Consider the following 18123-nt stretch of genomic DNA (forward strand, 5'->3'; position numbering starts at 1 on the left):
TGCAACCACAATGGTGTAGTGATTAAGTATGTCAAATTTATAGACAATTGGGACAAGGGAGACAAAGTTTTATCCTAAAGAATAAATCAAAGTAGCTTCAAACAGACGTTTAATAAATCTGTAAAAATGTTCCTTTGGAAGGAAGCAAAGAATGCAGCCAAGAAGAATGAGAGCAGACTCGGTTTGACTGAGTCTGTTCATGAGGAATAATGAAATGTATAGCACCTCTCACGCCCCCTAGCACCGGTTTAAGCGGAACTCTATTACACATATGTTGAATGGACTCCATGATCCCAAAGGACCAGAAACTATAACAACACTGAATCCAAGTACGGGGCCGAGACAAGTTGATATGGAATATTCACTTGACAATGCCTTGTTGTGATATGAACTTCTGTAAAGTTCAAATAAAATTCAAACAGTTGTAGCAAAGTTATGTCAAAGATACATGGACAAACAGAAGAACGACCGTAAATTGTCCTTGAAATGGCGGGCCCAAAACAAAATGCTGAAGATAAACAAGCCTTTATTCAACCATTTAAATAGTAATAGGTGCTCGTAAGAAGTCAAGTTAAATACAGTGTAAAAGTATTAATGTTTATGTAAGTATTGTCATTTTGACGAATGTGCTTACAATATCAGGTATATGTACACTTAAAAACAAAACGTCATTGTTACAATATGCATATGATAAACATTTTAAAACACGTATGTGTTTAAGTATCTAACATATCTAAGGCACTATCAAAACTATATTATTCTGTAGCAAAACGAATGGATGAACATTAGATGCAAACTAGATAGAATTATTCTTAACCATAAATACACTCCTGAGACACCAGCTCAGTTGATGGAATCTGTGATTTGTTTTAAATTATGAACAAAACAACCATTTATGGTAATAACTTACTAAACTTCAATGGCGATTTAGTTAATTGCCCAGGTTTAACAATATTTGCATATTATTCAGTAAGAACTTTATTTCACAACTTGATCTGGAGGAAACTTCATGTTGTGGTGAGCAAACAAAACAAAAATATAAGTAGAAAAAAAAGATTTTTAAACACTTTAAATTTCTTCCACATTTTTAACAGCACAGTCCGTTAAATAAGGATGACGTAAACAATAAAATGATAGTCTGTAGGTTAATTATATATATATGATTTTATGTATGTAATTTTAGGAAGAAATTATTCCTTGTCCAATAAACAAATGATGCATTTGTGACCTAATTGGTAAGATATCTTGACACACCTATTTTCCATCAATGTTATTTTAATCTAGACGAAGTAACTGTTAAATGCTTCATTCACCACATCTTCTCCTCCTCCTCATCAGATATATACTCTGCTGCCATTTTCCTCCCTTTCGTTCGTCCCAAATGATGTTCAACAACTGCGACGTCACTTCCTTTTCTAAACCAGAATTTCATTTTCGACGGTCCTAAAGAAGTTTCTACCAATGGTGCTAACGTTCTACAAAAACATATCAATAATACTGGTGTACAAATACCTACATTCTTTTTAACATTTGATACTTAATAAGATATAAACGTCAGAATTAAAATAAGAAGGCAAACATACTTCATCTGTACTATTTGTAACTGACGTTATCGTCGGATCAATCTTATACCTTTGCTTTTAAAAACAGTACCAAATCTCAACGAATAAGTGTAAATGCTTCGAGTGACCTATTTTTTATTTTATTTATATCTTATCTTATTATATGATGAACATATTTGGGTAGTGTGAAAGATTCTATTGTATGAATTATTAATTTAATAATTCATCAATACAGAACTTGTTAGGCCGTATGAATTTTCGAAGTAATTTGTTCCTTACCGACTAGTGATGGGCAAATCGGTTAGATTTGGCAACCGATTAATCGGCATAATCGGAAAGCCAACCGATTCGATTAATCGGATATAATCGGTTATTTTAGTTGCATATCTATAACATCACTTCACAGTGTATGTTTTATATCATTACTTAACAAATGTACCATACAGAGATTAAATACCCTATTTCTATTGTATCCCTTCATTAACACAGTAAGTTAACAGTGTAAAAGTAAAATTTTTGTGAAGATAGTAAATTTAAAATCAGGTACCCGTCTTAATTTCACCAGGGTGCAGACAGACGGTATTAATACAGTGATATTGTGTTATTAAAAAAAAAATATTTGCAGCAAAAACAAGGTAATAACGATTTATTAATTCTTAGTTAACGACTGGAAAGTTTTCAATCCCACAAAATAAAAAAATGAAAATACTTTTGCTTGCAAGTCTTACGGCATGCTATGCATACTGCAATACTAATGCCCAGAGTTTGGGGTGATGGTTTTCCCGGCTTAATTTTGTAAAAGCCGTATAATTATCTTCATAAATCTGGGTGATAATAGATGACCTCGAGTTCTTTCGAGACGTTGGAGGAAGCCATTTTATGCAGAAGAGTAGTTTCCATGGGCGTAATTGTCCCAAAGAACCGTAAATACCAGAAAGAATAAGGTCAGAATAAACTAAATTATCCATTTAGGGTGCCAAGAAATTAATCGTTCAGGGAAAAGTGAAGTCGGCGATTGCAATCATGAATGCCACGCCGACGATTATCCGATTGTCGCCGATTGTCGGCCCATCACTATCACGGACGTATCTTACGGTATCAAATACCTGAGATGTCTTTGTAGTACTAATACCTTAATCAATAACGGTATCAACAAACTGTCAGTAAATGAAGAAATACTAATAGGAAATCATTAAAACACAACAAAAATATCATAACATACGCAAACTACTTTTAATCTTCAACAGCTCCAAATTAAGACTCAAAACTTCGAGTTGGAAATATACACATACCTCTTCTTTTTAGCCTTGATCTTTAAATAAATAATGACGGCTAGTGCCACAGCTATAGCAAGGATGGCGCCACCTACAGAACTCATAATTATGATCAGATTATTCTTGTTTGTATCATCCGTTTCATTACACCCTGTGAAATCATAAAAATACAATCGTTTTAGATAAACATATTTTTACAACTGATTTTGAAACTGCGTGTTTCTATTCTGACCTGCAGTTGTACTGGATGATTGTGAAATTATCTTGAAGGTTGTAAAATAAGGATATTTCTGAAAGATTAAGAAGTCATTTTCAAATTTCGCACATAATTTCAAAATTAGATATAGCATTGACCAGTTATCGAATAGAAGCCACATTGAGTTCATCGTATAAATTGTCGCCAATATCTGTCGAATATTATTACCAAGTGTTTTTGTCACGTGAGAATCTACAGATGCTTAATGTACAATCAAACCTACCGTCTGTCCAAACGAAAAGATTCTGTGCTGTGTCACATTTGGCACAAGAACTGCCGGTCAAATAGGTACCAGAACTGTAACATGTAGCCGCAATGTAGCAGAAACCTGTCTGAAATGCAAGTAAAATATAATCACACCTACTCAAAAGAGACAATGACTTATACTACATTGTATATGTAAAGAGATATTTTTGTGGATTTGAAATTAAATATCTTGACATTTCAGTCAATTTGTAACGTGATGCCATAGCATGAATTTTTATTTAGTGTTGAAGATAGTTTGGAATTGGTTACTCTACACCAGGACAATACGTCAGTAGTTTATAGCGAGTAAGATCACCTGTCACGTTCGCCAGGTTGTCGCAAAATAGAACAATCAGGGACTCGATGCCCTTACAGAATTGATTCTAAATTTCGGTCCGTTAAATCATGTTATCACATGTTTGACGTCGCGGAAGTAAAATAAGGCCATTACATAAATTTGATAATACACTAGTGTATTAAAGCTTTGAAGTTGACGTGTTTATTTATAGGAGACGTTGATCGAACTTACTTGGTCAATAATAGGTAAAGAAAGAAGAAATTATGATGTTTCAACAGGAAGAACTTACATGTGATAAAAAGAATATTACACTTGTGTCTTCCTACATTAAATTTATTAAACTCGTTGAACAGAATTGATAAAATGCTCGACAGAGCCTCGCAGTTTATTATTTCATTCAACTCGTTTAATAAATTTAATATGAAAAGACACTCATGTAGAATCCTCTATGTAAATCCTAATACCGGTATCATAATGGTTATTGCCTTAATTCCTGACTCCTTCGTACAGTCATGTAAGTTATCTAGCGATCTCAATAGGCTATGGCCTCGGCAACTTTCATATTTTATACAATATTGTAAAAAAATATCATCTGATTCCACGTTTATTTTAAACACTAAAAATCATTAAATTATTTCGTAATGCAGTAGATATTTTGCTTATAGATTCTGCTAGTGAGTCCGAGGGAGAGGTAGATGGAAAGGAACGGGATAGATATGCTATGACGTGGTATAATGAAGAGTGAGTCGCATAACTGCATAGGTAGAGAGAAGCGGAAGCTGTAAGTTGAAGATGCAGACAAGGAAGAAGAAAGGTACAAAGTTGACTTTTACAATTGTTTTTATAATTTTGTTTATTTTGATACGAAAACTAAATGAGAATCTTGGTATAAACACTTTTCAGCTGCGACACACGCTTTCAGCAATTGTTTCAAGAGTATAGAAAGAGACTATTACACAAATGCTGAAATGCTAACCGGACCGTGTTAAGAGTTTTGAAGAAGTAAACGTTTCTTCATTGATCATTATTCAAGCCACAGTAATTCTTAATTAATTTGTTAGCGAGCATAAGCATTGTAAGGTGTCTGATTCATTAAAATTATTCAAAACAGTAGAAGTTACGTAGTACCTAACCCTAACCATAACTAAGCAGGTGCTCGTTGTAGAAATAATTTTTAAATCCTTTATAAATTACATAAGATCCCTTAGCATCAAGGACAGATATACAGTTACAGCTTCAGTCAGAAAGACAAACGCTTAACATGAATACATTGTAGTTCAAAGACATCGCCTTAACAAAAATTCAACAAAAACGATCAGCAAGTATAAGCTGAAACAAAATCAAAAATAATTATCCTTTGGAAGCTAAAAACGCAACCAAGTAAATAGCTGACTCGGTTTGGTTATGTTCATAAAGGAAATGAAATGTACATCACCCCCTACTTCCCACTAGCACCTGTTTAAGAGAAAATATATAACAGAACAACAATTGCATAGATTCAACGATCCCAAAGTACCATAAAATATACTGCTGAGTACTGGGAGAATTTTTACAGCCGCAACACGGAAATTAAGCTGAGCATAATTAGCTGTATGGTATTAGTTAAAAACAATGAGTCAATTGTTCAACATCTAAAACGGTTGAACTCATATATATCATTTGATATTCGTGCAAGAGCTCAGTGGTTTAACGAGAGACATTCACATCATCTAAGACATATGTTCCTCAAGACAGGACACGTTTCTTTCCTCAAGATATATTGGCGTAGGCACATGCCATGGTAATACATCATTTTGTCTAGTGTTTCGAGACTCATCGGCAATTTAGGTCCTATGAAGACCTACATATAACAAATATCTTGACAAGAATACAAGGCAGAATACTGAAGAATAAAATAGAGATATACGTAGAAAGATACCTTCAAAGTGACTACTGTTTCGTTATCGGCATTTTTCTGAGTTTGTTGGCAGGTAGTGTCCAGTATCACAACAGTCTGTTGCGCACCAAAATGTGTACCATCGTTGCTGACAGATATTCCAATCATCTTGGCGATCTCCTCCGTCGTGTTAGTAGCGTTTTGGGAAGAATTTGTCTCAAGAATCGGTGCGTAGAGTTCATTGTAATTCAGATAACTGCAATCGACTTCGTACTCGTCTGTCAAGTTAAAGATTCCATCTGTTCCTGCCTAAATATTTAGAAATAAATTCGTCTGTATATACTTTTTGTCAGATAGCAAATATAAGATTACTTATAACGTAACGGTAATGAAGCAACCGGTACGCATAATTCCAATATGCTTGTCTCTGTTAAAACACTCTTACGCACGTTAACGTGCGGTGACGTCAAAGTTTTTGTTGCGACCAAGAAAGAGCGCTTCTATATTTTATCTGCTGTTTTAGATTAAGGGCATATTAGAATCGAAATAATTTATAGCAAAAGAGTGTTTTAACACTATTTATACACTCGGGCGGTAATACGTCGTACAAATAATTTCACTCGGGCTGCGCCCTCGTGCAGTTATTACGCCCGACGTATAACCGCCAATCGTGCATAAATAGTGTTAAAGCACTCTTTTGCTATAAATATTTCTTAAATAAAACATTATGCATTGCTTCAAGATGCAAACACATTCTGATTCGAATGGTTTGTCCTACTTTAAGTTATCTAAACGTTATTCAGCGAATAATATACATGAGTTTTTATATCTTACATCAGAATCCTTAGGGCTGACCTTTCAAATCTTACTTGACGCTTTTGTAATAAATACAGTAAAATCATTCATATTTGCGGGAGGCTAACTAATGTGGATTGCTTAGTTGCTTCAATCCACGAAATGAATTCCAGCAAACAAATGAAAGTCGTTTATATTTGACCTTCAAATGACCTGAACTCAACAAAATAGCTGTTTTGGCCCGAACAAACAAAATATCATGCCCACGGCCTTAAGGTATCCGTTCCGCGCAAATAGGTAACTTTTGATGCCTGGTGACCCTTTGTTTTTGTATCATTTGAAAGAGTTGAATGTGCTGAACAAGAATTAGTAATTAAAATAACTTTACTTAATATGCAAAAATTACTACAGACATGTTTTTGACTGCGTATATGATAAATCTTACACTGTAATAACTGGATTTCTATTGAAGTATCACTGAAGACTTTAAAGTAAAAAAAAAATAGAAATTCTCTTACATATTTTTGTCGTGTAATTTATACTTTATTTTGCAGTAGACAATACACTTTCCAATGATATAAAAATTATAATGAGCATACCAGGCACCAATATTTAATATATTTTAATAGCACTGTTATAAAGAAACTTGCTTATTCGTGGGCAGTAGGTACATCTAAGAATTGTCTTAGTTTTATTTGCAGCTGAGCAAAGGAAATCAAAACACGTCCCTTCTTTGAATATGTTTGCATTTTTTAAATACGCATATTGTTTAAATTAAAGCAAAAAACTGTCTTTTGAATAATGAAAATATAGCTGCTCATGATATCTCGGTATTATAGGTATTATGCCAACACTATGAATTAAAACAGCAGAGCCATGTCTCGGTCTTCGGACTTTCATTTCAAGGATCAAACTGTCTGAATTAAGTTCTTACCACATATACTGTTAAATTGCACTTAGCAGTGTCAATGAATCCATTACCAACAATAAGAATATAGTCACATGCACTTCCGTTACTGATGTCACAAATTCCTTCGTCCGCAAGTTCTTCTATCAATGGCCCGAGTGTAATATTTAAAAGGCAAAGGTCTGTTACAAAATCTTCGACGCAGATGCATGTTTCTGAAACACATTTATAGGGCAAAAGCGATCAATAATTAGCTACATGTATTAATGTGGACAGACGTTTACTGCGTAATCATGCACACTCGACTATACACAGATGCTATATAGTCACTTTCTCTAAACACAAAGCAATGCTAATAGTTTATGCTTTTATCATTAATGAGCAAATCAAATATCCTACGTAATGAGATTAGTCAAAAAGTTATTAACTCTTTTTCAAATCCGTAAAGAGAAGTGTCTCTTTAAATTGAAACAAGTCTTTTGTAAACGTGCATTTGTTATTGACTAGAAATTAGTCTCAAAATGGCATAGCACCAAAGCGTCGATAATATGTAGCGTAAAAGTAACTTAAATATCGTAATGTTCTGTTCTTGAACATGTTAGTTTCACAGTAACTAGGATTAAACAAATAAAAGGTAAGAGTAGATTTCTCGGAAGCAGAGAACACTCCAAACACAGCCATAGAGCTATGCATCGCAAAGTAGGCCAGTAACAAAAAGAAATTGCAGTGGAAAAATATTAGCAGACGGATTGCTACAAATATCCAACAACAGGTACATTCTAATGATATGCTTAATAAAAGAATGAGGTAGTTAAAAGGGAGGGAGTGTAGGGCAAGATGGTAAAAAAGTAATGATGAATATTATTCAACAGGGGAAGCCACGCTCCAAGAATGAAACCTCCTTACACCGCAAACCACGGGCGGGCACGGAACACACACACCACTCACATGCACACGCCACGCACGCACCTACACATAAACACACAGCAAACAAATAGACATTGTCAAGTAGTTTGAAACCGCCCAGGGACGGCCGGTGGCCAAAAGTATAGGGACAGAGGAAAGAAACACGAACAAGAAACAACAAGAAAATATACGCAATATAAAGTACGAAACGGACATAAAAGCCTTGAGAATAGGGTCACCGCTTTGCAACGGTCAGTAACCTATATAAAGGAAACAGGGCACACGACTGCCAATTTTAGTAAACAGTTTTATATGCGTTAAAAGCTTCAAACCCAGATTTTGCATACAGTGATGCTTTTAGAAAATACAACATTGTTTGGCAATACAGGCAATCAGTATTCTATTTGAAATTTGAGTAATTCTGATAAAGAACGAGGATTTCTCGCATCAGGATTGACCGGGTCTTTTTTCCAACACCTTAGGCCAAATACTATTTTTTCACACACAAAAACTCACCTTTCAAAATATCACATTATGTATATTGCATATTATATAAATTTAGCTATAAATGTCACATATATATACTATTTTATATCTTCTCACTTAAATATGTCATTAATTTCATATTGTTGACTCATCAGTATTAAGTACCAAACGGCGGCCTTAGTTTCTCTGTTACCACTTTCTTACTGTTTTTCATCAGGGACAAATAGTTGTGCTCTTATGTGCTCTTATGTCGTCTTCATAAATTTACATTTGTTTATTACAGGAAAGCGTCTGTGCAATGTCGATAAAGACCGTTTTGCAATAAATATGAAGTTTCTCATTTTACCTAAAATGTCCATGAGAGTCTCAACCTAGAATGAACAAAAAATACAACCAAACCTTTGACAGTGTCATACGAGGGGCGTTCAATATGTAATGTTATTCCGCACGTAGTTCCGCAACCGCTGGTAAGTTTTAGATGCGGTTTTCAGATTATTTAAGAACAATTTATTCGAAACACAATGCTATATAAATGATAAAATTCGGCAGGTTCAAAGTAAAAATATAATCATTTGAGTGAGGTGTACTCAAGTATACTGGACCATAATTATAATTTAGGTTTGTCCTGGGCATCCAGAGTCTCAGAAAAATAGAATAACTTGTAAAATCACAAAATTATATCATTTTTCTACGAGGTACAGCAATTTGTAATGAGTTTGCGTTTGTTTTAAACTATTTATTGCATTTTTAATTTTACAACACAACTAAAAAATCTAAACTCGAGGTTGACTCCATCTTCAATGGGTGTTGAGAGCGAATAACCAAAATTGTAAGAACTAGTTTCGCAATCGAGAATTAAGATACTAGTATCAACTTAAGATACAAGAATTTTTTAAATGATGATTATCGCGCCTGACAAAATTGCAGAGGCTTATTGTACTCAACTTATTATTTTTCGAGTAAAAATATACACAGTCAATTTAATACTGTTATAAACATTTTTATTTTTGTTTTATCTGTTTAAACTGAAAATTGAACTATAGTTCTAGTTGTTGAATAGCAGAATCAATGAATTGCATATTACAATCTCAATATTTTGGACATAAAATTGTCCAGTATACCCGAGTACACCTCATTCAAATGATTATATTTTTACTTTGAATCTATCGATTTTTATATTTTATACAGCATTGTGTTCCCAATAAATTGCTCTATAATTTGCCGAAACCGCATCTAAAATTAATAAGCGGTTACGGAACTACATACGGAGTAACATTACATATTGAACGCCCCTCGTATTAACCTCTCCATCATCCAACCGATACAGCTTACAGTGGTACCAATTTAAAGAAGAGCTCGTAGAACATAAAATGCCCCCTTGATGCATTCAGTAATTGCACAAGAAAAAGAAATTATTTGGTCAATGTACACAAAAGTTCTACTATTCTGGGTCAATTGACCTTGACCTTTGACCTACTGAACTCAAAATCAGTAGGGGTCACCTGCTGGTCAAGATCAACCTCCCTATAAAGTTTCGTAATATTAAGCCCAAGTGCTCTCCAGTAATCGTCTTGAAATGGTCTTTGACTTGACCTTGACCTTTGACTTAATGACCTCAAAATCAATAGGGGTCATCTGCTGGTCCTCCCTATCAAGTTTCGTGATCCTAGGCACATGCATTCTCAAGTTATCATCCGGAAACGGTTAAACTGTTCCGAGTCACAATGACCTTGACCTTTGACCTACTGATCTCAAAATCAATAGGAGTCATCTGCTGGTCATGACAACCTCCATTTCAACTTTCATGATCCTAGACCCAAGAGTTCTTGAGTTATCATCCGGAAACCGTTGAACTGTTCTGGGTCACTGTGACCTTGACCTTTGACCTACTGACCTCAAAATCAATAGGAGTCATCTGCTGGTCATGACCAAACTCTCTATCAACTTTCATGATCCTAGGCTCAAGCGCTTTGAGTTATCATCCGGAAACCAATAATTATTGGTTTACATACCGACCGACCGAACCGACCGACATCTGCAAAACAATATACCCCTCTTTCTTCGAAGGGGACATAATAATCACCCAGCAGTTAACACTAGATTGGACTACTGGGAAGCGACTCTGGGTCTTTAGGGTATAGGGACACAGACTCTTTTGTTAAATAAGATTTAGGTAAATAAAAAGATGGCTAGCACGCTTAGGTACGCAATATAGATTATTTGTAGTTAACCTTCCGCCAGTTCTGCGAAAAAGAGAAACTGAAGTCAAAGTTGGATGGCCAATACATTTGGGACATAAGGACGGATGTTCGAACAAGATACGATGATCACAGGTGTATATGATTTCATTACGGGAGTAAAACAAATTAACTCAAAGCAAACGGTATTTGCTCTAATGTCGACATATTCACATGATGCTGTAAGACAACAATTGAAATTAATGCAGTAGAATATTAAGGAGACCAATATTAGGGAGACCAATTAGTGGCTTAGAATGCAATCAGGCAAACTAATAGCTGACAACCATGGTTTCTCTGTTCATGACAGGCACGGAAACATACTACATGTGTATTCTCTTTATGTTCTAGCACAAGTTCCTGCAAAATTCGATTAACAGTGAGCGGATTTGATGCTTCCAAATGATCACAAAATATAACAGCGCTGAGTTGAAGTACAGGCAAATTTTCTGCAAAAATGCATTTGAAACGTACTTAAACATTCTAAATGTCCGCTACAATAGTTACAATTTGAATGTGTATGAATATATATTTTAAAATGTGTAGACTTACGGTTTACACATTGTCCATGTCCACTACAGTTGCTTGGACAAGCTGACTCCTTGATGTTGTTTGTTAACTCTGTATTGTTTTCTGCAAATTCAACATCTTTATCAAGTTCCACAGTCACTTTCTGTGTTATAGCATCGCAGTGTGGAGTTACCCAATCCGTAGTGCCACTTTCCTGTTACAATTTCGATAAATTATTACATTTTTACGTCAGATTTTCTTGTCCAATTTGTTAAAGCAAGTTACTGGATTCTTATAACAAAGTAAAATTATAAGTTACTACCTTTTATTTCTAAACACAAATACCATATACATACCTTATTTCACTCATTGACAACATGTGCCGACTAATCATTGATTGATTACAAGGTTCATTGTATACAATCACAAATCATAAAATCCGGCCTCCACGGCCGAGTGGTTAAGGGCGCTGAATCACTTGCCCCTAACAGCTGTGGAATCGAAACCTCACTTGGTTGTAGACTTCTCCACGTGGGGAAATCATGAAGCTGGCTTAAGGAAGATCGGCGTTTCAACCTGGGCGCCCTCCCGTGATAAAATTATTCCCAGAAGGGCGCCTTGGGTCTTCCCCACCATAAAAAAGCTGGAAAGTAGCCATATGACCTATAATTATGTTGGTGTGACGTTAACCCCAACAAAATAAAACAAACATAAAAATACCGGGACAGTACCTTTAGTACTTTAAAAGGATGTCACATTCTTATCATAATAATACATTTTTTGGCATTTGGTCATTGTAATTATATTTTCTCAATAATTTATCTAATAAATAAACATACTTTATTGTAGTCTCAAATCTTATGACAGGTTATGCTCTATTTGCATGATTTTTTTCTGCAAAATTACAGTTGTTGAATGTCTAATAAAACGTATTAACATGTCTTCTTACGTAGAACTAAATATCACCGAAATGAGATAAGTCTAGTAAAAAACGATCTAACAAAAGTGGTTTTACTCCAGTTACACTATACTGGTAGGGGTAGAGGTTTTAACTGTAAAATTATATGATGTCTATGTTTCCATATTGATTTTTGTTTAAATGTTTGATAATTTGAACAGGTGTGCAACTTCAAGACGGAATTACCCTTAGGCTAATGGACTGACATTTTTATATCCAAAGATTTAGTCACCACATCTTTCACAATCTGTAAAAGCACGATTGAATAACTTTATTCGTGCATAATTAAAGGTTTGATGTATCACATACCAGTCAAATCAGAAGAACATAAACTTTACCGCAGTATCTCTTATACAGTTGTCTAGCGTGTCATTCGATTCAGCAATGTCACTGACGTCATCTTTCTTCGAGTAGGTATTACAATCATTGCTCAATTTCTCTGTACATATTTCTTCTGCTTTTTCCCAGGATATTGTCGTGCTGTTATTAACCTGCCTCTTCTGTGCATGAAATATAGGAATCGAATCATGGATAATTCGACAAAGCGATGAAATGCGTCTGACATAGTACATGTGAGGTTGGTATAGATAGTTTGGATTCTTTCAAAGAAACAAGGATAAATAACCAATGGAATAGTAAAAGCAGAGATCTAAGAACATATCTTCCTCGGACCGTTCCCTTACTGCACTAATGTAGGGATGTGAACATGTCTAATATATACAAAAAATACATAGACAAAAGAGAGAACATACATATAAACGAAACCAATGGGACAATACGGCAATATTACCGCTAAAACATCAATATCAACTCCCACAATGTGCTAACGTTACAAGACAGCTGATACAGTAATACAGGTAATGGTATCAAAAGACACGATATCTAAACCACAAATATGCCTCTGTTTAATATATAACAGCACATCTAAAGAACAAACATTTTTGCAAAAGGCTGACCGAAAAGGTAATTTCCATTTTAGTTCATGTGTAAAGTCACTGTTCATACTGTTAATCAGAATACTGGCGCTTTTATTAGAAAAGTTTCTTTCTGGAAATTAATTCTGGTTTACACTTTGTTGTTAATAACGGTCAAATACAATTTGATGTTCGTCTTAAAAAACAATTATTTGTGATTTTTATTCATAGTATGACAAATTCATATTATTTCTACTCTATTGTATGACCCACAATAGAAGAAATTTCGTCGTCCATCTCTGATCCATGCGGTGTTTCTATAAAACAAATTAGTACTAGCACAGAATCAATCCGAGATTTTGCAGAAATCACAGAAATACGAGTACTGTTGAATAACGGCGTTAAACTCAGATGACCACACTCATTTTAGCATATAGTCTGATTTTATACACGAAAAACATGGGTTATGTTGATATTTTTCCGTTAAATTGCTAAAATACTGTCAGCAATGCAGTTTCGTTTCAATAAACGGACAATCGTCATGTACAATGATTTAGACAAGTTACCTTCCGTAATGCAGCATGTTTTTCCCGAGCTTCTTTCCATCTGTTCGTCATCTTAACCAGTCTCCTCGCTGTATCTCTTTTTGAACGGTGTATATTTCTTTCGTTACCGTCAACGTCTCGCGTCTGTCGCGACGTCGCTCCGACCAAAGTACCCCATCGCCAGATTGGACGCGTACACGTAGCTTCTTCATCTGCCGAGCACAAAGCGTCGTAGCTCGTGCCGCTGTTTGCGTCCGGACAGACGCAAAGCTTCTTATTGCTGTCCCATACTTCTACGTTTTCGTAGACATCAGGGTTAAGAAGGTTCTCATCTGATCTTCCCGTCAACTCTAAACTGTTTGAATGAATATTATACAGAGATTAAACACCAAGCATGAAATTATATTTTAATGACTTTTTCCCAATAATTTGAGATATTAACATGATTTTATTGCATATATAAATAAAGAAATTTATCTTGCTTTCATAAAGAAATCTGAAGAGTGTTGCCAATCTGAAGCATGTATTAATCTGAAAGGTAATCATGTCAAAATCATTTCTCAATAATAATATTAGTCATGCATGAGTTAAGCATATCGATAAAAAAACACATTTAAAAACATGAACTTAAATAACGCCTGAATAAGAGTATTAAAAACTGGATAATATTTACCCCCATGAATATGCAAATTCATGTGGATAAAAGTAATCGCTCCACCACCACCAATAGCCATAATATGTTTCGACAGGATCGGAACTGTTTGAACCGCGAAGAACAGTGTCATCTCTAAAGTCGCCGTTGAAATTTCCACAAAGACCTTCCATTTGTTCGAAATCTGATGGCGTCGGTGTCACGTAGACGTTCATCATGTAATTAAAGTAGGACATTATATACACAAACACTTGCATTCCAGTCGGAAGGATTATCTGCAAATAAGGAAAAAGAATCGTTACAAAAAGTTGTTTTTCTTTTTATTCATTTGTGTTTTTGCATGACTTTGTTCATAAACTTATACAAGTATTTGCATATTTCATAACAATACCGTTCTATGAGTATATATTAGGTCATTCGGATCTGTCCTCACAAATATGTGAATATCTGCCGTAAAAGTTAGCACCTGACTGGCTTTTTAACCTTGTGACTTCTTGTAAGGTCTCATTTATAGACTTTTACACATTTTCTCATCGAAGTTTGTAAGCAATAAAGAATTTCTACCTTTGAAACAAAAGTTAAAGAGGAATATCATCTCGATATAACGCAGGTTCTATTTCTAAACAGTAACATGTTGCTTAGTATCAACGTATATCAACGTGAGTGGCTTAGTTTACACTTTTTCAAACGAGGATGACTGATTTTCAACTTGCCCAAATATGTGTATCTTAATATCCGCTTGTTCAAATGCAAATGATTACTTTTTCAATTTTTACCAACATGAGTATCTTAATATCCACTGATTTAACGAGATATATAGAACATCACCTTTATTAATCTTATGAATTACTTCTATATTGTAAAATGCACTTATTTGTTTTAGTTTAATAGAACATCGACAACGATATAATACAAGCATTACCTGATAATATGTGGACCATAATTTATATACTTTCAATATTCCATCCTTAGCTGACAGGTAGCTCGTGAGATGCCCATAACAGTGGTTGATGGAAAATACATCCCCACCAGCACGTACTGTTACAGCACAGGAGCACGTGGCCCAGCGATTACAAGGGGCAGTAACTGTCTGAACCTTTTGTATATAATTCAATGTTATTACAAAAATGCCCTTATAGAAAATAAAACATAGATATACTATTCTAAAATGAACTCACAGAGTATGAAGCAAAATGAATGTTTACAAGTCTATTAAAGACATCAACAAGATTATATGCGCACAAAACGAAGTAAAAAATGCAAAACAGTTTAATTGATTAAAATAAGTCAAACCAGTTTTAGCAACAAGATTCGCTATCTTCATCTCAAAATTTTAAACATGAAATTTTACAGTTATCTAACCTATGAATAAAGAAAGCATGGACATGTATGACGTCTTGAATCTCCAAAGTTGAAAACAACACATGCAACGAATATGTTACAAAGAAATCATGTGAAAACCAATGACTGATTTGATATCTAATATTTATGTTTTTAATAAAACATATGCACAATTTAACAAACCTCAATCGGAAGAGTTTTATGACGAAACATAACAAACGTCTCTAGTAGCTGATTTGAATACCATCTAAAAACACATAAATCCACACGTGACATTGAACATTTGGGTGGTTTAAGGTGCTAAGTTAGATATCAAACGTACATCACATAAATACATTATACATCTACAGTTTTACCTGCCCAAGCAGTCACCTGAATTAAACAGGCATTTGTCTTAAGCAGTCAGTTAACTTCCAAGATAGATGTGTTATAATGTAAGCTTGTTTTAAGCTGATACCTGTTTTAAGCTACTTAATTAATAATTAATACAGGTGTGACTGTAAACAAAAAAAAAAGCATTCCAACTGTATCTTTATTACATTTAATTAGCATTCAACGTCCATTTACTATATATCTCTTATAACAATTACAAATTTTACTCTTATTGATATTTCTCATCAGTTTACAGAGATAACTTTCAAGTTAATATTTTCTAGAAATTTAAGAAAACTGCCCCACGCTTCAAATAGAAACTTCCTGATAGTTGTGAAACATTATATACATATTTAGTTCTAAATTATAAGAAACGAGAAAACTTTACCTTCGATCAAAAGTGTATATGTAGGGGTCAACAAACGAATAGCAGCCCCTGTATCGCGTGTAATAGTTCTCACTTACAATTACCTAAAATTTAAGAAAAATACATGTTATTCTGGTACGAAAATAATCGAGTAGTCTCAAGAAGATACAGTACCATGACATAAAAATTTGAACAATATGATAACGAATAACTAAAATGCTGCAAGTAATTTTCTGTAAATATCATTTGTCGATAATCTAGATACGAAACCATAAAGAAAGTTTGATTATAAGGACGGCCTTGACAGGTTTTAAGTCATACTAGTTATATGGTGCGTTATGGTTGATATTCAAGATCATTCAAAGTTGTCCTTGTGTTGGCTCAAAGATTTTGTTTTAAATATTACATTACACGAACGGGCTTTATCTTCCTTCTAGAATCACAGTGTTAGTAATTGTAGTAGTATTATAATACTATAAGCAAGCAAAGCGAACCAAATATTCAACCTAAATAACAGACATTTTAGAAAGCTGATATTTCTTTTTTCAAATGATTTATATATTTTCAAATGATCAGAAGTATATATTTTAAAAGTCCTAAACGAACACTGATTAGGTCTGAACCGATTTATAGCCAATCTATACATATATGCAAAGTTTATGACTGTTTAACATATCAAATGTCTACTAAATAAGTGTTCTTGCCAGTTCCGTACCGTAATGCTTGTTGACGGGGTATTCCAGAATGGCTTAGCATTTCCAACGGCTACAAGTTTAAGAACAAGGGGGAAATACCAACGAAGTCGATACCAACGATTATTCTTTGTTGTTATAGTGATGTTCGTAATTGTACTCATGGAAGTCACGTGTCCTATTGTCCCTTCCGTAGCGCCTTCTACTTTCCCACCACAAGTATCACTGTGGATAGCTGCTATGGACGAGTCATAGCAACTGTATGAATCGTATGGGTCGTACACTACGAATCTAAGAAAGCAGCCCTGAGAACCTGTCGGACATCCAAACGGTACATTCAGGAAAACGGTGAATGTGACCTCTTTTCCTCTCGTCATTGAAATATCATTTGTTGATACCTGTGATCAGATAGATATTGCTATAATATTTGAGAGCAAATTGATTTTACAATTCATGATTCAATTTCTTTCGTTAAAAGGTAATTGAAATTTTACGTAGCTAAAGTAGTTATACACAAGAGTTTTTTTTTTTCTCAGAAACGAAACCTAGAAAACCAGATGATTTTGTATGAGCATAATGATCTGTCAAATTTTGTACAAAGATTACCCACCCTGGTTTACTTAGTTCATAGGTGAATCATATGTTTTGAACATCAGTATAACAACAGGCAATGTATAGAAAGATTGTTCCAAGTGTTCTGTGACCACTTTGGCTTTAATTATTCAACATATTTTACACGTGTACCGATAATGAAAGGTAAAAAATGTATGAATTACGAATGAAAGATAATCGCAGACATAGAACTTATTGATAGAGACTTTTTATGCATTTTCTTGATGGAGAAAGGTAATTTTGTAACTATGATACTTTAAGGATTGAAATTCTTTCTCTTGTTGAAATCTGGATATCACTCGCTCTTTTTCGCTGCT

The 18123-nt window shown here is 34.4% G+C and overlaps 1 protein-coding gene across 1 annotated transcript in view; it reads right to left on the bottom strand.

Moving 5' to 3' along the window:
* Positions 1 to 509: 509 nt before the first annotated feature.
* The window catches only part of LOC123554386 (sushi, von Willebrand factor type A, EGF and pentraxin domain-containing protein 1-like), a 43826-nt gene continuing 26212 nt past the window's right edge, over positions 510 to 18123 (bottom strand). Inside the window, exons 27-39 of the mRNA XM_053548123.1 lie at positions 17218 to 17592; positions 16524 to 16606; positions 15947 to 16010; positions 15345 to 15518; positions 14444 to 14697; positions 13792 to 14125; positions 12650 to 12811; positions 11396 to 11567; positions 7242 to 7429; positions 5555 to 5821; positions 3316 to 3424; positions 2855 to 2987; positions 510 to 1475 (exon numbers count right to left, since the gene is read on the bottom strand). Of these exons, the coding sequence (XP_053404098.1) occupies positions 1310 to 1475; positions 2855 to 2987; positions 3316 to 3424; positions 5555 to 5821; positions 7242 to 7429; positions 11396 to 11567; positions 12650 to 12811; positions 13792 to 14125; positions 14444 to 14697; positions 15345 to 15518; positions 15947 to 16010; positions 16524 to 16606; positions 17218 to 17592 (2481 nt within the window). The 3' untranslated portion in view covers positions 510 to 1309. The remainder of the gene's footprint in view (positions 1476 to 2854; positions 2988 to 3315; positions 3425 to 5554; positions 5822 to 7241; positions 7430 to 11395; positions 11568 to 12649; positions 12812 to 13791; positions 14126 to 14443; positions 14698 to 15344; positions 15519 to 15946; positions 16011 to 16523; positions 16607 to 17217; positions 17593 to 18123) is intronic.

This window comes from Mercenaria mercenaria, chromosome 7 (assembly GCF_021730395.1).
Source record: "Mercenaria mercenaria strain notata chromosome 7, MADL_Memer_1, whole genome shotgun sequence".
NCBI classification, from domain to species: domain Eukaryota; kingdom Metazoa; phylum Mollusca; class Bivalvia; order Venerida; family Veneridae; genus Mercenaria; species Mercenaria mercenaria.